The 23,333-nt window shown below is 48.4% G+C and overlaps 2 protein-coding genes and 1 long non-coding RNA gene across 3 annotated transcripts in view; 2 read left to right on the forward strand and 1 right to left on the reverse strand.

Moving 5' to 3' along the window:
- Positions 1-3,003: 3,003 nt before the first annotated feature.
- ZNRF3 (zinc and ring finger 3) overlaps positions 3,004-23,333 on the reverse strand; it is a 177,863-nt gene continuing 157,533 nt past the window's right edge. Inside the window, exons 3-9 of the mRNA XM_064272505.1 lie at positions 19,619-19,693; positions 19,122-19,253; positions 17,413-17,523; positions 16,036-16,203; positions 14,045-14,147; positions 11,582-13,333; positions 3,004-9,944 (exon numbers count right to left, since the gene is read on the reverse strand). Coding sequence (XP_064128575.1) covers positions 9,901-9,944; positions 11,582-13,333; positions 14,045-14,147; positions 16,036-16,203; positions 17,413-17,523; positions 19,122-19,253; positions 19,619-19,693 — 2,385 coding nt within the window. The 3' untranslated portion in view covers positions 3,004-9,900. The remainder of the gene's footprint in view (positions 9,945-11,581; positions 13,334-14,044; positions 14,148-16,035; positions 16,204-17,412; positions 17,524-19,121; positions 19,254-19,618; positions 19,694-23,333) is intronic.
- On the forward strand, positions 3,425-5,246 carry C19H22orf31 (chromosome 19 C22orf31 homolog). Its single transcript, XM_023559328.2, has 2 exons — positions 3,425-3,712; positions 4,531-5,246. Exons 1-2 carry the CDS (start codon positions 3,425-3,427, stop codon positions 4,960-4,962), a joined length of 720 nt encoding a protein of 239 aa, XP_023415096.2. The 3' UTR covers positions 4,963-5,246.
- LOC111753107 (uncharacterized) lies at positions 10,052-17,462 on the forward strand. Its single transcript, XR_002787962.2, has 3 exons — positions 10,052-10,594; positions 14,006-14,120; positions 16,174-17,462. It is a non-coding gene; the product is annotated as an uncharacterized LOC111753107 (long non-coding RNA).

Raw genomic sequence — 23,333 nt, forward strand, 5'->3', positions numbered from 1 at the left:
CTCATAAACCAAATGGATGCACATGTAGGACTTGAAATGAAGGTCTAATCAAATGTTAGGTTATGTCACTCAGGCCATGTGCAACAGGGGCTCAAGAAAGGTCCACATGAATGAATTGGCCCCAGTATTAATAATGTTAATAAAAATATTATTTATTGAGCACTTACTATGTGCCAGGAGCCATGCCAAGTGCTTCAAATGCATTGTCACATTTCATCCTCACCACAAACCTGGGAGAAACACTATTACTATGCCCATTTCCCAGATGAGGAAATTAAGGTTCAGAGATATGAATTAACTTGTCCATTGAATGGTGGATCTGGGATGCAAACTCAAGCAGAACAATTCCTGAGCCCAGAAAAAGTCTCAAGGATAGGACTAGAGTTGGTCCCAGATGTGGTATGTGGTTGGGCCACCAGATAAGAGGCAGAGCATCATGGTGATGGCTAACAGAGTTGTTAAGAGGAAGGGTGGCGTAGACCTTGGTTGAGTCCAGCCTTTACTTGGTTATTAGCTGTGGGTCCTGGAACATGGTTCTTGAGCAATCTGTTCTAAGAAAGGTGAGGGTTACCCATTGGAACAGAGTTAGTTTAAGCGAGTTGCATTGAAGGAAGGGAAGACAGAATTCAATTGGATACGAAGAGTATGTCAGTTGCTTTCCAGGTGAATAGCCCTGGACTAGAAGAAGATTCAAAGCGACCTTTAGAGCCAGAGCCTATCACTTGGTCAGTGAGTAAAAGGCCTAGGAAAGCAGACACAAGTGATGAGTGTCTGGAAAGAGGGGATATGGGAAGGCAAACTCAAGATGGGGAAAGGGAAAAAAACAGAAGGACTACTCCTATTATGCTTTTCTTGCTTTTTCCCTTCTGTGCCTTTGACGCAGAGTAAAGGCAGATGGTAATTTCCAGGTAGGCCAAGAGCCTGGTGCCACCTCTCCAGGATTTGCTGGCTCTGAAAGGATGCCTGTCTGCTCAGTCTCTAGACGTTCGCAAACCCTTCCCAAAGACAAACCCTTTCCACCGCCCTGCTCTAAAGCTGACCTACCTCTTGGGAGGTGAGGCCCGGGCTCACTCCTGAATGGGCCCCATTGTCCTCTGAAGCGTCTGTGGGTCCAGCAGCCGTGGGGCCTAGAGGTGGTGCCACCTCAGCCCAAGGTGCGGTCTGCCTCCAGGCTTTAATTCACTCCAGGGACAACACTACAACATTCAAACAGGCAACACATGCGATTCCAGGAGCTCCTGCCAGAATCAGACTCGGTTTTTCCATCATTTCGATTTCCTCCCCCTCGGGAGACAGCTTCCTTTGGCATTCTGTATATGAAAAATCCAAACCACCAAGAGGACGAGCACCTGATAAGAAGGGAAGCATTGCCCAAGTGTTCCCAGGAAGAGGCCTCTTTGTTCTTGTTTCAAGCTCTTGACACTGTGAACAGCTCTAATTACTGCATTTGCCATGGGATGTAAAATAAAACCACATTCCAGAAACCGTGTAGTCTCCCGGGAAGAGACACACAGGGAGAGGCGCCCAGGGCTGCAGGAACGTGTTCCTTCACTTCTGGTCCCTTACCTTGGCAGATAGTCTGAGAATTTAACAGTACCTTCTTTCTGTATGTGGAGAAGGGCACTTTTGCACGTGTAAGGATGCATCCCACACTACCTGTATCCACAAACCTGGCCTGCACCATTTGACTGTTTCCAAGCATAAGATGCTTCCTGAGAACGGTGTTGCCGTATGCTGTCGAGTCAATTTCAACTCATAGCGACCCTAGAGGACAGAGTAGAAGTGGCTTATAGGTTTCCTAGGCTGGAAATCTTTCTGAGGGCAGATCACTAGTTCTTTCCTCCGGTGAAGCCACTGCTAGGTTCAAGCCACTGACCTTTCGGTTAGCAGCTGAGTGTGTAACTGTTTGTGCCATCAGTGCCCCTTCCTAAGAATGTTAGGATCTTCGAAATCTACCCAAGTTATTTTGGGGTGGGAAATGAGGACTTTAGAAGCCCCTGAGGTGATAACCAAACAAAACTAAACGCATTGCCATCGAGTCAATTCTGACTCATAGCTACCCTATCGGACAGAGTAGAACTGCCCCATAGAGTGTCCAAGGAGCGCCTGGAGGATTTGAACTGCCAACCTTTTGGTTAGCAGCCGTAGCACTTAACCACTGTACTACCAGGGTTTCCTGAGGTGATAAGCAAAGCAAAGTAGAACTTCTTCCAACATAATTTAACTATAAAACCTGATGATGTAACACCCACCCACATCTACATCACAAACCAAAGTGACATCACAAATACTAGGGGTAATGGTTCAAAACTGCCTGCCTGTGAGCCAAAATCTAAACAAACTGCAATTTGCCCATATATGACTAGGCAGAGAAAGACAGGTGACTAGAAATATATATTAAAAAAAGAAACAAATAAATAAAAAAGAGGAAAAAGAAAATACATATTTCTTCCCCCTACTAAGCTAGCTAAAATAAAATTTAAGGCAACTGAAATATGGTAAGGTGATTTTATTTTTTATAGATGACATTTCTTAGAAAGTCAGGTCTCTTTAAATGTGTAGGTCTCTTTAAGTCTGTGATTCTTATCTATTCAAATTGTTTCTCTCCTTCTTGGCTGGTCCCAGGAATTCGAGGCCAGTATCACTTACCTCGTGCTTTTGCCTTTATGGACCCCAGACTGTATTTCCCTGTTTAGCAGCTTTTCTTGGCACATGGCTGTCTGGTTAGAAAGTGTATTCAGGGTTTGGCAGGACTGTCTCTGCTGTGATTTCTGGGTTGCGGCATGATTGAAGAGTGACTACAACTCTTATGGGAGCCTAGAGTGACACTGTCTCTAACTAATTCCTGCCACCGATTCCCTCATCTTTCTAGCAGATAGGGATCATCTTTCTAGCAGATAGGGATCATCTTTCTAGCAGATAGGGATCATCTTTCTAGCAGATAGGGATCATCTTTCTAGCAGATAGGGATCATCTTTCTAGCAGATAGGGATTGCTTTCGATTCCTTCCTTACAATGCTCCCTGATCTCCACTTCTCACCTGTATGCTTTGTCCTCCAAAAGCCTGGCTATCACTGTGACCTTATGAAGTTACTATCTTGTCTCTACTGGGTACAAAAGGCTTTGGTGAAGAGGAGAGAGGACATGTAGCAACATTTCTAAGAGCTACGTAGATGTTAATACTTTGCCTCCAAACTAGGCTTTCTCGTCTGTGATTAAGAACTGGTCTTTTTTACTGCTGTTTTTTTCCCCCTTGTAATTCTAGCACCCAATCTATGTGAGACGAGACTTCAGCATCCCCACCTATGGGCTCCGACAGTCCATCTTGCTCAACACCAGGCTTCAGGACTGCTATGTGGACTCACCAGCTCTCACCAACATATGGACGGCCAGAAAGTGTGCAAGGCAGAATGCCAACGCCCCCATGCCAGGTACCACCTCTTCTTGGGAAGTTGTAAAGGATCCATTAATTGCCAGTTCATTATCCCTGGTGAAGCTTGTACTTAGGCGACAATTGGAGGATAAAAGCTGCCCTATACCGCACAAGTTTGAAAAAGCAAAACCCTCGAAGCGATTAAAGCCCAAGGACAACTCAACGATGAAAGCCGCTCAACAGCGCAGGGTCAGAAACTCCATCGGTTCCGAGAGCAAGCAGCCAGCGGGGCAGCTGGGCTCGCCTAGGCTTAAGAGGCCCATAGGAAGCATCAGTGAGGTAGATGCTGGCCAGTGGTGGACTAAATGGGGTGGGGCGGGGAAAATAAAAGGTAAAGCTAGAGGGGGCACTTAAAGACAAATGCTTGAGATTTATACCAAGAGAAGGGAATCTGGAAGTTAAAGACAAATGGGGAGGGTAGGGTGGCCTGGCACGACACGGTGGAGAAAGCACCAGATTTGGTTTTACTTCTACAGAAGGGTGAAAAGGCTTTCCTAAGTACAGACAAAAAGAACTTGGAGTGAAGGGAAAACAGGATAGAGATGGGAAAGAAAGTTAATTCTATGAACTTCCCTGTGGAAGACTGGTGTCTAGAGGTCTGCTCTGAGTCCAACTCCATCACTCCATGGAGGCCAGGAGAGGTTCAAATCTCAGCCCTGGTTATAACTGAAGATGACCTTGGGTTTGACCTCTTGATTTTTGTGCCTTAATTTTGCCATCTATAAAATAGGGGATAATGGCCCTGCCCTCATAGGGCTTTATCAGGATTAAATGAGTTAATACATGCAAACGGCTCTTGAACAGAGTAAATGCTTTGGATCATGCATGGTACAACAGCTGTGCTTATTAACCTTTTAGCTGTGGGGCCTTGGGCAAACCAAATTCAATTTCCTTGCCTTTAAAGCTGTCTTGCCGACCTTATAGGGTTACAGGGAACACATGCTGTGGTATACATGAAGGCACTCAGTAAGACAGAACACGTTAGACAAACGTTGGTTGTTGCTGTAACCAAGACTCTGGGACACAAATCCTAGATAATTATTCTGAGCACCCTTCTCGAGTTTTAGCTTTGACTTCTCTTCTTTCTTCCTGGCTAGAGTAAAGAAAGTTCAAAGGAGAAAAAAGTAACTGTCTGCCAAGATCTTGAGGAAAGTTATGCTGAACATGTGGCCGCCACCCAAGCGCTACCCTGGGACAGTGGGACAGCAGCCTGGAAGGGCCAGGCATTGCTTCCTGAAGTCAGAAAGAGAGAGTTGTCAGAGGACACACTCACCATCCACGGCCTCCCCACAGAGGGTTACCAAGCTCTGTACCATGCTGTGGTTGAGCCAATGCTATGGAATCCCTCAGGGACCCCCAAGAGGTACAGCTTGGAGCTGGGCAAGGCCATTAAACAGAAGCTCTGGGAAGCCCTGTGCAGTCAGGCCACCATCACTGAAGGTGCTCAGAAGGACCAGTTGCTGGGCAGGAAGCAGCCCCATGTCAGTGAGGAGCCTGTGCCAAAAAAAATGGCCCAAGTTAAAGAGTAAGAAATAGGAACAGGAGCTCATGAGATTAGGATATTCTCTGCTAGATGTCTGAAAAATAAACACCACTTTGTACCTTCCATGTGATCTCAGAGTGCTTTACAAGTTAGTAGCTACCCTTCCCGGGCAACAACAAAAATGGGTTAGGGATTTTCTCAAGACTGAGGGCCCCTCTCCACTCTCATGATGTTGTTTCTAGGGCTAGTTGCTTGGGGCTTTAGACAATGCCCTCTTCCTACACATGTTCGAGGTTGTCGAGTTGGTTCCAAATCATAGCAGAACGGAACACCGCCCAGTCCTGCAGCATCCTCACAATTGTTGTTAGGCTTGAGGAATCCCTCTCAAATCTTCCAAGTAGGAAAAGACCTGGCAGATGAAGCTGATGGTTTATGTCTAACCTATGCTGTAACAGAAATACCAAAAGTGGGGTGGCTTTAAAGAACGGAAATTAATTTTCTTACAGTTCAGGAGGCTCTAAGTCCAAATTCAAGCCATCGGCTCTAGGAAAATGTTCTCTCTCTGTCGTCTCTGGGGTAAGATCTTTCAGTTTCTCTAGCCCGGTGTTCATTCTCAGTTCCTTGGTGATCTCCACATGGCATCTATCTTCCCCCCTTTTTTGTGCTCGCTTGTTTCTGTGTCTATGCTGCTCTATCACTCAGACGTGATTAGGTTTAGGACACTAGCTACAACTGACATGGACTCATTAACATAAAGAAAACCCTATTCCCAAATGGGATGACACCACAGGTATAGGGGTTAGGATTCCAACACATTTTTTTTTTTTTGAGGGGGGTACACAATTCCCTTTTTTTAAAAAATGTGGACTGCGAGGCTCTTCTGAGTCATCCACTACCACTTTTTTTCACAGTGTTGAGCAGAAGGCCTAATACCACCTCAAAAAGATAAACTCTCACTACTCTCTAGTGGCTACTCTCCTGAGACACCAGCTTACATCACCCCAAATCACCTGAGAGAAAATTTTATCCATGCTTCTGTGGGCCAGCTGACATTAAAGTCAGGCCTTGCCCCCATACAAACCTCTCCTTCGTAGAGTACTGGTAGACCTTAACCAAAAAGAGCAATGACAACGTATAACACATACTTCATAAAATTGTATTTTTTTTACAGTCATTTGTACAATTTGTTACAAAACCATAGAAGACTACAACTTGTTTTAAATCATTTTTGGTCGGCAAATATGTAAAATCTGTGTGCAATTATCATGTATGTACAGGGCCTCGTGTTAGTCATTTTCAAAGATTATTCCAACAATGTCACACACTCAACATAAGACATGGCTTAAGATAAATATATTAGTAAATAAATATTCTGAGAACATATTTCCATAAATGAAATGTGCCGCTATACATATACAGAATTTACATAAGTTGTTTTCTAGCCTTTAAAACATTTTTAAAAAAAAATGGTAATGTTGGAGAAAGAGCCCTTAGACCATTTTATTACAAAAGCTTTACAGCAAAGTCTTTACAAAATATCTTTTAAGTGCTATGGGAGAAATTAAAAAAAAAAACAAAAACATTTTAAAATAGTGCCTTGTTAGACCAACACAATAGGAAGCAGTTATATAAAGAACAGAAAAAGGCAGTTCTGTTTTAAAAATAATACTCTCGAGTAGTAATTCTTTTTTAGACCTCAATTTAAAAGCATTCATCCTGCATGAACTTGGAGTAGAGACTAGCAGCACGTAAGGAAGGGACCAAGCAGTGAGGCAGCAGACAGAGCATTATAAAATGGCTTGGGTTTGGAGAAGGGGAAGGAACTCGGAGAGTTCCAGCCAGCTCACTGGAGCCGTGTCTACAAAGAGGTACCTCGTTAGTCAGAACACCCAAATACCCATTTCCATATTGTTCTTCAGTTTCCATGGCTGTCCTATAGGGCTAGGCCATGTCCAACAGCCACACCTCAGCCTGGGAGGTGGGGGTTCTCAGTGGAAAATGTGGTGCTTCCAGTTTCCACAGCTCTATACAGTAAAACCTGTGAAAGCTGGAACCTATGTAAGGTGGAAACCTGTCAGAGAAAGAAAATGCAAATATTTTCCACTAATAAAAGAGTAATAGAAAAGTGGTAAGACCGCACACTGTCAAAGGGAGAAAACTTGCAAGACCCAGAAAAACAAGGCAGTCCTGTCTAGTTCCATCTCTCACAGGTTTCACTGTAACTGCCACAAAATTGTCATCTCAACTGGAGTCTTACAACTTTGAAGAAGACATTTATTTTGATTTAAAAGGTGAGGCAATAATAGAGTTAGCTGTTATATTCTGGTCGCCTCCCTATCTGATGAGCCGGCACAAATTTAAAAGACAACTGCTGATATTTAAGATATTAAAATTTCATTTTTTCTGGTTACTACCATCCCTATAAACAACAAAAATGAAATGTGCTTCTTTTGCCATCTGCAGTTTTCCCTGTCAAATGAAAAACTGGGCACATTTATTTTAATAAGCCTGGTTGAAGCCACATTCTGTACTCATCTTTCATTGCTTAAAGCTATTGAGGAGAGGTTTTCCGCCAGGGCTAAAGAAAGCCACTTCGGGGGTATGGTTTCAGACAAGGAAGATAATATTCACTCAAAGGCATTAAAAACAAAAAAACAAAGCCACAAACAAAAAAATTCTCAACCATGAGAGGCTGCTTTTTGCAGTTCATGTTAAAAGCCATACCCCTTCCCTAAAACCACGTAATGCAAGCTGTTGTCCTCAGCAGCTGCTACTTCTGGCCCGAGATATAAAGGCGGCTGGATCACATGTCAACAGCTTAGGGCTTCTCACACCCTCGCCAACAGGTGTGCCAGGGCACAGCCCAGAGGGAGCTGCCCCCAGGGGACTGCGCCATGGAGGCTGGAGGCCCAAGTCTAACCACAGCAAGCTTCTTTCTATATGGCAAATGGCTCAATTATTGGATGCTGCAATTTCTTACCATCAGATCCTGGTTAGAATTAAGTAAATTCCTCATCACTAGCTGGGGTTTTTAGGAACAAAGGATTCCTATACAGTTGGTCTGGCTACACAGGTGCTGACTTCACATGAGCCTGACTACAGAGGGATGTCACAGTCACCTGGAAGCCCAGGGTGGTCCCTGTCTCCCCACCCATAGGACCAGGCTGCACCGTTCCCATTCTGTGAATGAGCTTAGGCTGAATGGGCCACACGCTTTCAGATGGCAACATATCCCTGTTTGAGTGAATAAATACACAGAAGTGACCAGAAGAGTTAGTGAACCTAAGGGCTAATGTGGTCAGTTTTTTCTAAAAACTTTTTTAAAGAATAAAGAATACATTGGACAAAAAAGGATAACAATCCCTGATCTGAAACAGCTTTAAATAGATTCTCTCTCCCTTTTAAAATGGAAACGTCTTTTAAACCACCCCCCCAAAAACAAAACAAACCAAACAAAAAAACACCTGTTGGGTTTTTAAATTCTCCCTCCCCCTTTAAAAAATGCTGGGAAAATACACAAAAACCCATCCTTTGTGTCTAAACTCTCCGATAGTCTCTCTTTCTCTCTCTCTGTCTCCTGGAGAATTGATACATAATAGTGCATTACGTAGACAGAAGAGTAGACATTTCCAGGCGAGATGAGGAATTTCAGCCATGACGCAGAGGGCTGAATCACCCTGAAGCGGTGCTTCCGTGGGAAACAGGATGGGGAACGTACCATCCACGCGGAGCTCAGCTCAGTGCAGACCTTGCGGGTCCTGGCGTGTGCCCCCAGGATGCAGCAGCCAAGGGTCCTGGCTGTGCCCCCGCAGACATATGCGCACACAGGCTTGCCCCACCTAGGCATCCCCTCCTCTACATGCTGAGCATGTGCCAGTGCGGGCAGAGTTTGTGGAGAGCACCCCCACGCCCCTCCAGATACCAAGGCCACGAAACTACATTCCCCTTGGGTGTTTGCCCCTACACAGCCCATCGAACCATTTCTGCAGCCAGTGGCTGGAAGCCCAACGTATTTTTTGCAAAAGATTCCAAAGTTAGGCTCTTCTTCCCTCAGGCCCTGGGGTCAGTCAGACACTTCATACAGAGGACCCCGCGCCTGCTGCCCTTACTATGACCTGGTCCCCGACCCAGATCATGACCAGGGACTCTGTCATTTTATTCTGGGTGATGGCCCCAGAGGGCAAACTAAAGAGAGTGGATGGAGTCACCCGTCACCCCAAGGCTTGTAGCAAGGACTGTCCCGGATGCCCTCAGAACTACTCTGGTTCCTTGGATGGGAGCCAGGGCTATGGATCTTCTGCTCTCATTCCAGCTGTTTCCACCCAGGGCCTAAAGGTGCAGGCTGTAGGGACATGGCTTCTGAGAAGTCCTGAACTTTTGTACAGTGGGATTTGCCACGAGAAAGAAAGAGGCAGCATTGCATTGTTCCTCAGAGTTTGTACCCATATCAACTAGCTTTACTTCAAGTTTCTGGTTCATTTTCTAAGGCAGGTGTAGCCCTGAGCTTTTCAAAGGCCTGAGCTCCCTCTGGGGAGACAACAGTATCTACACGTGATGTGGTTCATTTAATGCAGCAGTGAGATTTTTTTTTTTTCCAGCGAATGTTGGCAGTTAGGGTTCTTTAAAATATATATTTAAATAACTTTACATTTACATATAACATTAAAAAAAAAAAAAAAACAATGCAGAGAACTCAATCCCACACACCTTGGAACCCCAAGCACACACACTTTACAAAACAGAGTAACGTGTTATCAAAAGAGGCAAAGGACTCAGAACTTTGTGTCTGTTGGTTTGTTAATGGGGGTGGGGGTGGTTTTGCCACAGGTGGCTCACATTTCGGGTTGAGAAGGAGGGCTCTATTACCACTTTTGTTTGTTTGTCAAAGCTAAAAAAAAAATTTTTTTTTTTTTTTCTTTTAAGGAAATCAGAGTTTGGAGTCTCTGCACAGTCCCCCATTTCCAGATAGGAGTTCCTCCTCAGCTCAGGCTCCTGTGCCGCTGGCATCTGCTGGGCAAGATCCTGATCCTGGGAGAGAGAGAACAGTCATCAGGGGAGGGAGCCGACACCCATGGGCATCAGGGCACCGGCGGGCTTCAGGCAGCCCGTTTACAGGCTCTCTCGGTGTATTTTTTTTTTTTTTTTTTCTCGGTGAGTGACAGCTCGCAACACTGGCCCCACTGTGTATATGATACAGGGCTGAAGCAGAGCTCCTTTTCTAGGAAGGGCTCATTCTGTGTTAACAGCACAGGTGCCCCATCGGAGAGCTGACCTCCCTCATCTGGATGCACAGAGCCTTCTGGAAGCCACTGGGTAGGACAGAAACAACACACCAAAGAGTATTAACCAAGCGCCCGAAGTGTGTCAGGCACTGGGAAGAGCAGTGAAGACACTGATACAGCATTTACACATCACAAGAGAAACAAAGTACTTTCAGATTGTGATAACCCAGGAAGTACACAGGATGTGGAGTGACCTCAGAGGGAGGTGGGGAGTTACTTCCGCTGAGATCTGAAGGAGAGCAGGGGGAGAAGGTCTGCAAACTGGTGTGCTGGAGGAACGGGACAGAAGCCAAGGTGGCTACCACAGAGAAACAAGAGGTAGACGGAAGGGCAGACAAGGGCTAGACCACACAGACACCGGTATGGATTTGGGCTTTAAAAATGCTAAAGATAATGGTAAGTCATGGAAGGATTTTCTAGTATAAAGACATAGAACTTATGTTTCAAAAAAGATTACTCTGGCTCCCACATGGAGAATGGAGTGAAAAAGACAAGACTACCAACAGGAGACCAGTGAGAAGATACCACATTCGTCCTGGGGAGAGGAAATGGGCTGGGCTGAGGGCAGGCAAAGGAGTAGATACAGCTGGGAACTATTTTGGAGGTGGAACTTAACCCAGTGGTACTCAAAGGTGCTAGAATGCACGCTTATTACTGCCTGAGACAAAATGTTTAGAAACATTATAGCAATTTGACAATGTCTGCTGAATCTAATTAAAAAAAAAAAGGGGACTTGTATTTTCCATATCTTTAAGTTGGTAACCCTGGTGGCTTAGCGGTTAAGTGCTATGGCTGCTAACCAAAGGGTCGGCAGTTCAAATCTGCCAGGCGTTCCTCGGAAACTCTATGGGGCAGTTCTACTCTGTCCTATAGGGTCGCTATGAGTCGGAATCGACTTGACGGCACTGGGTTGGGTTGTTAAGTTTTGTTTTTCTGGCAATTCCTTTTCATTGTATTTTGCAAAAAGTATCAGTCCATGATGGACTGGGGAATAAACAAGTCAACACCATCCTTTGCAGACAGATGGAGGACCCCTGACTTGGAGGCAGCAGTCAGTGTGAGGGGCAGGGCAGGGTCAGGGATGGTGCCTGGGTTTTTGGCCTGAGCATCTGGGTGGAGAGACTTGGAAAAGGAGAGGAGGGCGCTGAGAGTGCTGTTGGACATGGCAGGCTGAGATGCTTGGGAGGCACTGAAGGGGCGATCATGGAAGCAGATGGCTGCTGGGGCTGGCCTCAGGAGGGCTGGGTGGAGGAGCACATGGGGAAGTCCTTAGGTACGGACAGTCCTTACAGCCAAGGGCACAAATGGAATCATTTAGGAAATGACCACGCAGAGAAGAACCCCATGGAAACATCTACTCTGTCACCTGTCACCTGCTCTCACCTGCAGCCTCAGTGGCCATGGTGTCAGACTCCTGAGTGTCCTGGAGGGCACTGGGGAAGCTGGCCCTGGAGGCACCATTCTCCTCTGGAGGGTAACCCGGCCTCAGCAGCACCCCCACGGGGCAGCCCAGAGCCCACTCTCCTTCCTGGGCCACACCCAGGCCCTGGTGGGGCTGGGGGGTATCCAGGCCTGGTGTCCCACCCCAGAGGCTGCAGACCTGGGTCCCTTGGCAGTCTGCGGGCAGGCCCAAGTCACAGTCCACATCCTCTGGGATGATGGGGATGCGCTGGCTCAGGTCCCGGGCCCCTGGGTGGCAGCTGGGTGGGGGCTCCTCAGCGAGCATGTACTGCACGCTCACGGAGTAGTCCTCTGTGTAGCAGCTGCCGCCCCCTCCGCTGCCGTGGGCCACCTGCTTCTCTTCATAGAAGCAGCAGGGCAGGCCCTCATACTTCACCCCATCTGTCCTGGGCAAATGGTCTGGGTGAAGGCCGTGCAGGCCCTGGGGGCCTCCCGGTGGTGGTTCCCCGACTGGAGGGCCACAGCCCTCACAGAGGGGGGTACCCAGGAACAAGGTGCTGCCATCAGCCGCACCTGTGCTGGGCTCCAGTGCAGAGGGCGGGGGCTCGCAGCAGCAGGCACACGTGAGCCCTTCCCGGCCCCCCTGCCAGGTCCTCCTGAGGTCCAGGACGGCCCCAGGAGAAGCCTCGAGCCCCCCTTCTGAGGTAGAGCTATTGGGCCCCCTGTGCTCCAGGGAGGAGTTGCTGCTGTAGTTCATCTCCAGGCTGCAGGTGGACAGCTGGTCCCCCGAGGGAGAGGCAGGGCCAGGCCAATGCTCTCCCAGGCCAGCACCACGACTGTGCGTGGCCAGGAGCTCCTCAGGCAGCGGAGAGCCCTCAAGGTGCACAGCTGGGCCCCGGCCCGAGCCACCTGCATCGCTGGTGCGACAGGGGCTCCGGCTGCGGTAGATGAAGGGGTCGTAGTCGCTGCTAAGGGAGCTGCGGAACGTGGAACAGCTCCCGTACACACCCTGGTTGCTGACCTCAGTGCAGTCCACCATGGAGTCGCTGGAGGAGCAGTGGCACTGGCCAGAGCTGCTGCTGCTGCTACTGCTGCTGTCACTGCCCGGGCAGTCGGCCAGGTAGCCGCTGCACACTGAGCGGTGGCCGTGGTAGCAGCTGAAGCTGGACGTGCTGCCGCTCTCCAGGTGGGAGGGTGGGGCCATGTGCACCACAGTGGGGAAAAGCAGACTGCCACTGCCGCTCGGTGGGAAGGCACGGGACAGGACCCGGGGAGCCAGGCTGGGTGGGGACTGCACCTCCTGTTCCGGGTAGCTGAGGCCCTGGAAGTAGTAGTGTTGGTACATGGTCTCGTACTGGGAGAAGCAAGCTGCCTTGGAGAAGCTGCGGCCACTGAACTTGGGCCTGCGGAAGGGGTGGGCTGGTGAGTAGGCCCGGTGCTCCAGGCCACAGCGGTGGGTGGCCAGGGTGTGGTCCAGGTGGAGGGGCGGGTAGCCATGGATGTAGGCAGGGGTCTGTGGTGAATACAGGCCCTGTTCCCCGTGCCGCTCCATGGTCAGTAGCGTGACGGGGTTCCCGTGGGAGTCCATGCTCGTCCTGGTAGGGTAGGCTGGGATTGCATTGGTCCTGTGCACACGGCCGGGGTAATGGACTGGCAAGATGACCCGCTGCTGCTGCCGGCTGCGTGAGAGGTTGCTGGTCTCTACACACACGGCACTTGGGTTTCCCTTTTGTTCTGGGGAGAGGAAATGAAGTAAGCAGGGCTAAGCACACTGGTGTCAGGGATCAGAGGGACAAATAAAGGCAAAGACTGAAGCAACAGGCTTGGTTACATGCCAAGGTGTCCAGTCTCAAGACCCTGCCTGTTCTAATCTGTCACCAGATCGTGCTGGCTAAGGCTGACTCGCTTCCCCACGTAAGAAGAGGTCACTCTTGTCGGGGCACATCTCCCACCTCCCCACTCCTCTGTACCTGGGAGTTCAAAGAGAGCAACAACAGTATACAGATGAGGGCCACTGTTCCTCTTAAAAAATAGCTACCTGCAGTGACGCTGTGCCTCCGTCTAGTAACATGATGATACAGAAGCAGCATCACATGCCTGCCATGTCACACTCCTCGTTCTGTGGCCCTGGGAATGGCTTCGTGGGGCCAGGGATGGGCACGCATCATTACTGCTGCTCCCACTAAAGACTATGGGCCTCAGGCCCTGCAAGGTCAAGTGCCCAAGATCAGGAAGCGGGCTCATGTGCAAGCCAAAACTCCAACTCAGGGAAATTCTTAAGGCCCAACTCTCCTAAAGCTTGTGTGGCCAGCCTCCAAGAGTCTGGTCTCCATGTCTGTAAGTCTAGATGGCAACGCAGTGGTGGCTTCACTCGTGAGCCTACAGTGTGTGTCATACTCTTGCTAGGCACTCAGCAGACCGGACGCTTCAGTACCCGACCATTACCTATGATGTTGTGCCGACAGTGGGGGCAGGTGTGGTGCTGCAGCAGCCACGGGTCCACGCACTTCTTGTGGAACCGGTGAGTACAGGGGATAACCCGCAGCTCCTGGGAAGGGAGAGGACACAGCCTGAAACGAGGGCACAGGCCAGAGGGCAGCTCTGCCTTTGGCCCCATATGTACTTTCTCCTGTGGAGCCTGGAGTGGACTGAGGGGCCCTGGTCAGCTTGTCACTGCCCAGGGGCACCCTTCCCCAGTCTTTGGGTGTTTCCTGTTCCCCACGTCCAACTAGGTCAGCTCAGTTCCCTGGAGGCAGGCCCACAGATGGGCTCTAGTGAGCAGAAATTTGTCCATCAGCCAGCCCCAAGCACAACCCTCAATTTTAAGGAAGGGGGAGCATATGGAAGCAAGTTCCTTTCCTGTAGCTAGAGGAGGGCACTCATTACTTCCTCTGTAGAGATGCCGCCACACAGGAGAAAGCCAAAGTCTGCTGTTAGTGAGAAGGGGGGCCTGGGGCTGTGGAGAAAGGACTAGCTACATCCTAAGACCTTCTACATCTCTGGGATGGCGGCTGCCTCCAGGTACCCTAAACGTGGATGAGTAGAAAGGAAGATGCTCAGGCCTCGTAAGTGACAGAGGTGGGGCGTTAAAGGGGCAAAGCTCTCCTGTTCCACCCCTTCACTGAACGCTGAACGCTCAGCCCAGAGACGTGTGGTTTCTAACAAAAGCAGCCTATCTGGAGAGGAGGGGATGGTTTGCTGAGGCAGAAGCAACTCTGGAGCTCCTGAGCCCAAATACCCTCCAAATGGGCTAGTTTCACTTTGGTTTTCATTCTCTGGACCAGTGTAGCACAGTAACATTCAAACAAATTCCTAATGCCAGGCCTGAGAGTGGGCCAAGAGGTCTCCCCGGGTTTTCTCATGTAACCTTTGTGATCACCTGGAGTGCAGGTCAGTCTCAGGCCCATGTCACAAGTGCAGTCACAGAGAATGAACTCACTTGCTCATAAGCACAAAGCTAGAACCTGCCCTGGGCCAGGATTAGAACCTGCATCCATGCAAGACTCCCTTATCCTAAAACCAAATCCAAAACATCAGTTGCCATCGAGTCGATTCTGATGCGTGGTGATCCCATGTGTTTCAGAGTAGAGGTGTGCTCCATAGGGTTTTCCTGACTGTGACCTTTCAGAAGTAGGTCACCAGGCATTTCTTCCAAGGCAACACTGGATGCATTCAAACTGCCAACCTTTTGGTTAGTAGCTGAGTACTTAACTGTTTATACCACCGAGGGACTACTCCATTATTCTAAAGCTAGTTTTCATCCAATAGTCCATACAGCGATGGAACTTTTTCATCAAAGGGCTATCAAAATGCCTGCAACTAATTCACAAAAATTCACTCGCCTCTATCTAGAGAGAAACAGATTAAGCAAGCGTGGCAACTAACACAACTGGTGATTCTGGGTGACCGACAGATCATTCATTGTATGATTCCTGTAACTTTTCTGAAGGTTTGAAAACATCAAAATAAAACGCCAGAAAAAAAAAAACGGGATATCAAACCCCTTGCCTCTTAGTAAGTAAAAATACCAAATGTTCCACAAAGCTTTGTAGGAGAGGTTTATATCAAAATAGTCAAGTCTCAGAGCTTTCAGACGATTGATTCTAAAACAAAGTCAACATGTGTGAATGTTCTCAAGACCACACAGTTTCTCGGGCCTACCATGTATTTCTGATCAGCTTCCATGGAGCACAGTTCTCCTCTGACACACAGGGTGGCCATGGGTGGGAACTGCCTGGACTGCAATTGGTTTCTGGTATCTGAAATCACTACTGTTCTAGCTGGGTCCTTGGGCGAGTCTCTCTCTGCATTGTGGCAACCCCCTTCCAGTGGGAAATACTGGTTAAAATGTCTCTGGGCACCTCCTAGAGACCTGGGTGCCTTTGCTGACCTGTCCATCTCACCCCCACCCAGGACGGCCCTGCCTCAGCTGTTACCTCTCCGTCGATATACTTTTCTAGGCAGATGGCACAGTCAGACGTGGAGCTGCTGCTGAGCGTGTCCACGGCCCCACAGCTCCCCTCCCGGCGCCCCTTGCTCTTGGAGTTGAACTTTCTGGTTTCCATCTTCTCCAGGGCCTGCACAGCCAGCCTGTTCATGGAATTCTGCAAGGCAGAATGTGGCCGGTATCAGGGTCTGGTTGTCACCCTCACGGACATGGCACTATGTGTACTGGGACAGCAAACACCAATTTCTATCAGGCCAGAAGAGACTTTTGAAAAAATCATGAAACATTCAGACTGCCACAAGCACACTGGCAAAGGTCAGCTTCAACAACCAGCCCTGCTGCCCCCCAATTCTGTAAGACCCTGAGTTATTCACCAAATGTATGTCAAGGGTTCCTCCTCTTTACGCTGAAGGAAGTTGTGAGGATACATGAGATAATGCGTGTGAGTGCTTTGTTGCCATTAGCTGTCGCTGGGTCAAAGTGTTGGGATTCATAAGGTTCACACTGGCTGATTTTCACAAGTAGGTCACCAGGCTTTTCTTCCTCGTCTGTCTTGGCCTGGAAGCCCCACTGAAAGCTGCTCAATATCATAGCAACACATAAGCCTCCACCGACAGACGGATGGTGGCTGTGCTTGAAAAGTGCTGGCTGGAAACGAAACCCGGGTCTACTGCACGGAAGGTGAGTATGAGTGCTTAGCTCCTGGCAGATGGGTTGCTCTCAATGCCAGGCACTGTCCTGTTAGTGGCCACTTGACCCTCGTGGGAGCCCAGAGAGTCTCCTTTCCTGGGACTGCCTGCCACGTCCACCATCTCTCTCCTGAGACACCACACTGCTACCCGTTTGAGACTCAAGCTTCCTGCTTATCCGCTCACCACCCCATCCCCAAAGCTTTCCTTCCTACCAGCACATAAGCACGTGCCCGCTGGAGCACGAAAGGCGCTGCTCTGTTCCTCAAGAAGCACCTGGGCAGCTTGATAAATGCAGATTCCAACTCAGTTGATCCGGGCCTGAGACTCTGCATTTCTATCATGCTCCCAGGTGATGCTGAAGCAACAGCGCTCTGGGGCTCCACATTCACAGGTAGGCATTTCTTTGGACAAACTCTCTGGCTGGAAACACCCCTGGTACTTAACGCTTCTAGGAAAACCCCTTCTAGAGCACAGGAGGCATGGTGCTGAAAGCTCTGCTCTTATTTTTCTCCATCTTGGCTGTTTTTAGGCCCTAGGAACAGGCTCTGGAACCCAGCACCCATGGCCGTCAGGCTCAAATACAGAGCCATCAAATACTAGGCAGACGGGAGTCCCGCTTTCACCAGCAACGGGGCCATAGGAAGCAGCCTTCACAGGCTGTGCTGAGATGTTACCTGACTGCGCCGCTGCTTCAGCTTAATTTTGACAAGAAGGATCAGGCAAACCAAGGAGACCACGACAAAGAAAGCCAGGAAAATCCCCATGTCGAAGTATTCGGTGGGTTGCTACAACAGAACACAGACACAATTAGTCACGCCTCTCTTCAGCCTAGTGATCAGGTACAAAAGCACTAGGTAGGAAGGATGGGTGATCGGGCGGCTACTGCCCCTTGGTTTGCTGGGAACACCTGGGATTCTGCTAACAGGCACATGGTATACTGTCTAGGCCCAGGTAGTACCCTGCGATGTGGCCAGGGGAGGCCTGTAGCCGTCTCAGCCAGGCCTCCCAACAGACAAGCGAATTTTGTTCATAAAGGCCGGTTCCCTATGGAAGAGCACAAAACACGCTACAACCGGTAAGAAAGGCCCTTCCAAATAAACACAAATATCGCATTTATAGGACAAAGGAGTGAGTGCCATGTTTTGAGGGAACAGTGATTACTAGCCATATAATTAATGGTTTACAACAACTCAGAAAATTGTATGCTGCTTCTACAAATACTAGCTTCCACTACAATGACTCATATTTACCAAAGCACTCTTTTTTCCTTTAAGAAGAAGCCAACAAGTCAGTTCTCCTGTAAACCCCCTTGAGTTTTAGGTCTTACCTTTTCCTCATGGCACACTGCTTCCTAAAACCTTCACGTCACCTCACTTAGGACATGTATTTAGCCGAAAGAACAGTGATTTACTAACTGAATGCTGTATGTTTCCAGATATTTTGTGCACGTGCAAGAATCATTCTCAGTGTGAGTATTCCAGTTTTTTGTGAGGAGGAAATAAAGCTTACATGGGGCACCTGCACCAGGTTCCCAGAATCCTTCAGCCCGAGGTTTGGGCAAAAGATGCCAGCCAAAAGTTCTTGACCAACAGTCCCTTCAACACACTCAAAAGAAGCTGAAACTGTATTCATTAACCGCTGAAACTGTATTCATTAACCACGTGGAGGTCATGAAATTCAATTCCAATTGAAAGCTAACTTTTCCAGACCCCGATGTAAGTTGAGGGATTTCCATGAGATAATTTTCCTCCAGGAAGAAGGGAGTACAGGCCTTTTTCTCTAGGCTAGGCCATGTGGAAGAGGGACATGGGGAAGCTGAAGGCCTGGGTATTCTAACCCTTCAATCCTCCTTCAGTTTGCCTTTCAGACTAGGGAGACAAGATGGAAGACAAAGAGGGATGAGAGGTCACCAGAGGGAATCCCAGGGGGAAGAAACCAGAGACATCCAGCACTACTTATCTATTTCTGGTTGTTGGTGTTGGGTGCCCTGGAGTCCATTCCAACTCATGGTGACCTCATGTGACAAAGAATTGCCCCAGAGGGTTTTCTAGACTGTAATCTTTACGGGAGCAGATTGCCAGGTCTTTCTCCCATGGAGCGGCTGGGTGGGTTTGAACCACCAACCTTTCAGTTAGCAGTCAAGCGTTTAACGGTTGTGCCACCAGGGCTCCTCTATTTCTGGTAGTACTTTTTAAATCCCCTAGAAAGGAATACGGATGAAATTTCTTCCCAGCCTCCAGCCCTATAGCTGCTTGAAACTTGCAGGAACCTGGGGTACACTGGCGCTCCAGACAGAAATCGCAATCACAAAGCCCAAAGGAAACAAAGGCGCTGGCAGCGGCAGAAAAGGGCCTAGGCCTGGCCGGCCAGCGCTGAGGCTCACTCGAGGAGGGCGGTGCTGAATCCTTGCCCGAGCCACTTTCTGCTTGTTGACGATGTTCATGAGCTTGATGGCATCTGCGCCCTTCACATACACCACTGGTCTCTTGAGCGGGTCTTCTGAGCCCTGGTTTAGCTGAGGCAGAAGACAGGGCTCTGGTTAGAAGACACACTTAACTTTAAAAACAGGAGAGAGTAAGAAAGGATGGAGGAAAAGAACGCTAAACACCCAGCTGGAAATCCTCAAATTCTTTAGGCATCATAACCTCGGAGATGCGTGAAGGGCAAGGCCATGGAGCAGACTGGGGATGGTGCTTGTTCCAGAAAGGACTGGGCAGGCTGAAGGCACACCCTGGCTTTAACTCCTCTCAGTATGCCCCCTTGGCTCAAATGTGGAAATTTAACTTCAGCAGACAAGTGCAAAGGCCCCACAATGGGTGTCACACAAGGGTGACACCTCGCCTGGGTAGAGTGCAGTATGGGGGGGCCTGAGGAGTTTACCTGGTCGATAGCTTCTGGGTTTTCAGATACATCGAAGATGACTGCAGTGGCTCCCCGCTGTACTGCTCGTTTGGCCTGGCAGAGTGAAACAGAGCAGTTGGAATGTTTTGTTACCTATATATTTACCACAATTTAAAAAAAAAAAAAAAGCAGTTGGCACTTCGGTCTTCTACCTTCCCAAAGCTGGCCCTCGAAACCAGACCCACCTACATTCAAGAGCAAGGTCTGACAGTTATCCACTTATGTGACTTTAGCCAAATGACCTGACCTTTGGAAGCCTCAACTTTGCCCATCTGTAAAAAAGGGGACAATGTCACCTACCTCATATGGTTATCCTGAGGATCAAAAGACTTGGAATAAGTGAAAATAAGTAATTGGGTACTCAATAAACTCTCTCTCCCTCTCCAGGCCAAACATCAAAAACAAACTACAAATAAACAACCTATCCAGTCAGCAGAGAGGTATTAGTTTCAGTGTGTTCTGCTATGAACACAGAGCCAGTGGCCACCAAAGCAAATACCTTTCGTCCCTCTCTTGGGGCTCTGCCCACGCTGCAGTTAGAAAAGTGCAGTGAGTATTTCTGAATGAAATCTCAAAGTGGTCAATTTTAATAACCGACACAAGCTGAAGACCTCTGGAGACCTCGTTAGGGGCGAAAGCTATGAGAAGTAATTGTAAATGGAGATTTAGCGCCGCTGGCTGCCAAACCTGGCTGCACATCAAAAACCACTTGGGAAGTTTTTAAAGCAGATTTCCTGGCTCCGACCACAGAGACTGATCCAGCAGGTCTGGAATAAGGCCCAGGAAAGTGTGTTCTTAAAGGGTTCTGAGGGATTCTGATGACTCAACAACTTGGGGAACTATCGATCAGAGAGCTCAGATTAGAATGTTTTAGGAACAAATGAGAAGTGGATGAGATTATTTTTTGGGAGGGAAAGGGCTCCTTTTTATCCCAATGAGCCTTCTAATTTTATGTCCTGCTAAATGGAAGCATAAGACACAAGACACATGACAATCCCAGCCTTTGGGAGGCCGTTATCTTGTTAGGGAAGTAAGACACAGAAACCAACCTTCTATAAAATGAGCAAATGACCGCTACTGCTCAGAGGTCAAGGATGTCACTATGGCCCAGGGTGACTGAGAAAGGGTAAAATCAGAATTTCTTCCAGTGGAGTAATTGCTCCACATCGACTCAGCATAAGAAAACAACTTTGAACTAAATGCGACTAGGTCAATGGCTTCACCAGCCCACCAGAGGGCAGTCTTATCCCGTAACTTCTACAATAAGCCAATTCCAGTAGGTCGTACTGAACAAGCAGGACCGAAAAGTGAAATCTGCAAGGTCCTCAGCAGTTTAACAACCTTCGGCACTCTGGGTGCTGTGCCCAGAAGGTGTCTTTGTCCTACAGGGGACTCTTCCTCGTTGAACTGAGATTTGATGTATTTCAAGTTCCCTCTTCAGTTGCCCACCCCACCCCATTTCCCACCAGAATGCTGCCCTGAGTCTAGGGTGAATCCTGGGAGCTATCCCTGGCTCTGCCATGACAAGCTGGCAACAGTGGGCAAGACACTGATTCCCTTTCAGCATCAGCTTCAGTTTCCCTACAGGTAAGAGATGGAGGAGGGAGTCTAGGTCATTATGACTAGGACCCCTTCTGGTCTTGACCCCTCAATTGAGAAGCAGGGGACGGTCCAGAGTGATCCAGAAAGAGACCAGCAATGGCCCTGTAGTCCCCTCCAGCCAGAGACGCCATGGGTGGCAGAGGTGAGTAACAGTAAAGCCAAGGTAGGCTCACTTTCCTCCACAAAGCTCTTCAGGGGAACAGCCCCTTAGCCTGAGGCCACAAGCTCGAGGACCTCAGAGTTAAGAGTAGGTGCTGTGTCTTCTGCGCAGGTGTATCCCAGGGTTTTCACAAATTCTTTCCCTGCATGTAGAAGAGCCCTGAAAATAAGGGAGATAATCAACAGGACCTCTCGTTCCTTTCATTTCACCATCAAGCACATCCAACAGCCCCCAAGGGGAATGTCTGCTCAGATCTGTCTTGATTGGGAGCACCTGCCCCTCCCCGCTTTGATGCTGGCACACCTGGAGCGTCTCATGGCTGTGGGATGAAAGACCTGGGCTAGTGCAATCCCTTCCCAGACTGCCTCGGGCGTCCCAGGGCAGCCGTTCAACCACACCACTGCCTCACACGCTTGGAATTCCCAAGGATTTAGAGGTTCCAGTTAAAGGGCATAACCCACTCTGGACAGGCACAAAATAAATTTTTTTAAAACAAAATCTACGAAGACTGACCGGTCTCCTGGTTTCCACACTGCACAGAGGTGATCAAGAATAAACCAAAAAAAACCAAACCCGTTCCCTTCGATTCCGACTCATTGTGACGCTGTAACCCATTGCCCTCCAGGTGATTTTTATAGGACAGAGTAAAACTGCCCTGTAGGGTTTCCAAGGCTGCCATCTTTACAGAAGTTGGCTTCCACGTCTTTTTCCCCTGAAGCACCTGGTGGGTTCGAACCACCAACTTTCCGATTACAGCTGAGTGCTTAGAACTGCGCCACCAGGCCTCTTACATCAAGAATAAGCTGCTTAAACCAGGTTTGCGGCTCGAGCTCAGACAACTTAACCAGGCTAACACACAGGATCCAGTGCAAATGTTTGGTTTGAGAAATGCTAATTCTCCCCATTGATTTAATTTAAAAACTACAGTTAATGGAAGTGACTATTAAAATAAGCTTGTGTTTCCTGCACGTGACAGGACTGGGCAGGAGGGGGGTCAACCAGGAATTCTGCTGGAAACTGGCCTGTCAGGAGCTGGCTCGGGGTTGAAAATAGCCACAAATAATTCCCTTTTAGAAAATGACATGTTTATTGTACTGTTCCCAAAGCAAATAAAAAAAACAGAACATCACTGGGCCACACTTTGCCCCTCGTCCCACATTTTCGGTTTAAAAATTGATGAGGCATATTCCTGCCTGAACCAGTCTTCATATCATAGGTCATTCCTTGTTTTATCTAGTCAAGCTTGGGCCGGGATATTATTTCAAAACAAATCTAAACCATAGTTGGGAGACTACCAGTCTTGTGACCTCCAAAAACCCTATCTTTATAACATCAAATACTCAACTTCCAGAATTTTCAAGATAAGGTTGCTTCAAAGGGGGAGAAAGATACAACCTAGATGAAGGTCACAGGGAAACTGGGCTACAGTTAGGGGGCAGTCACCTCTGAACTGGAGAGGAAAAGCACTGGAAGGGTTTGAGCAGCAGAACACAGGTGGGAGGCCTTGCCAAGGCCTTCCAGAAGAATCCAAAGCTATTTTCACATCCTTTACCACCTTCACTGCTTTGATCCTCACTCAAGCTGGGCAGTCAGCACCAGTCTGCAGGTGACCAGGAGCCCAGCAGGAGAATGCTGAGTAAAAGGTTGTCACAGTCCTTCATTTGCATTCCCAGGCTGCAGGACCTGATACTAGACAGTGCTCATAGTCACTGTGATAACTGTCAAAAATGAGAACACCTGCACATTTACAAAAACATTTTGCAAGGTATTTTCAATTGCCTCATATCCATGTGAGAGCTGGACAATGAATAAGGAAGACCGAAGAACTGATGCCTTTGAATTATGGCATTGGCAAAAAATACTGAATATATTATGGACTGCCAGAAGAACAAACAGATCTGCTTGGAAGAAATACAGCCAGAATGCTTCTTA

Source organism: Loxodonta africana, chromosome 19 (genome assembly GCF_030014295.1).
Source record: "Loxodonta africana isolate mLoxAfr1 chromosome 19, mLoxAfr1.hap2, whole genome shotgun sequence".
NCBI classification, from domain to species: Eukaryota; Metazoa; Chordata; class Mammalia; order Proboscidea; family Elephantidae; genus Loxodonta; species Loxodonta africana.

Excerpts from the sequence above, each read along its gene's own strand:
- C19H22orf31 (XM_023559328.2), top strand. The coding sequence starts at position 3,425 with ATGCCAGGTACCACCTCTTCTTGGGAAGTTGTAAAGGATCCATTAATT. Across the intron at positions 3,713-4,530 it reads CCATAGGAAGCATCAGTGAG|AGTAAAGAAAGTTCAAAGGA; the intron begins GTAGATGCTGGC and ends CTTCCTGGCTAG.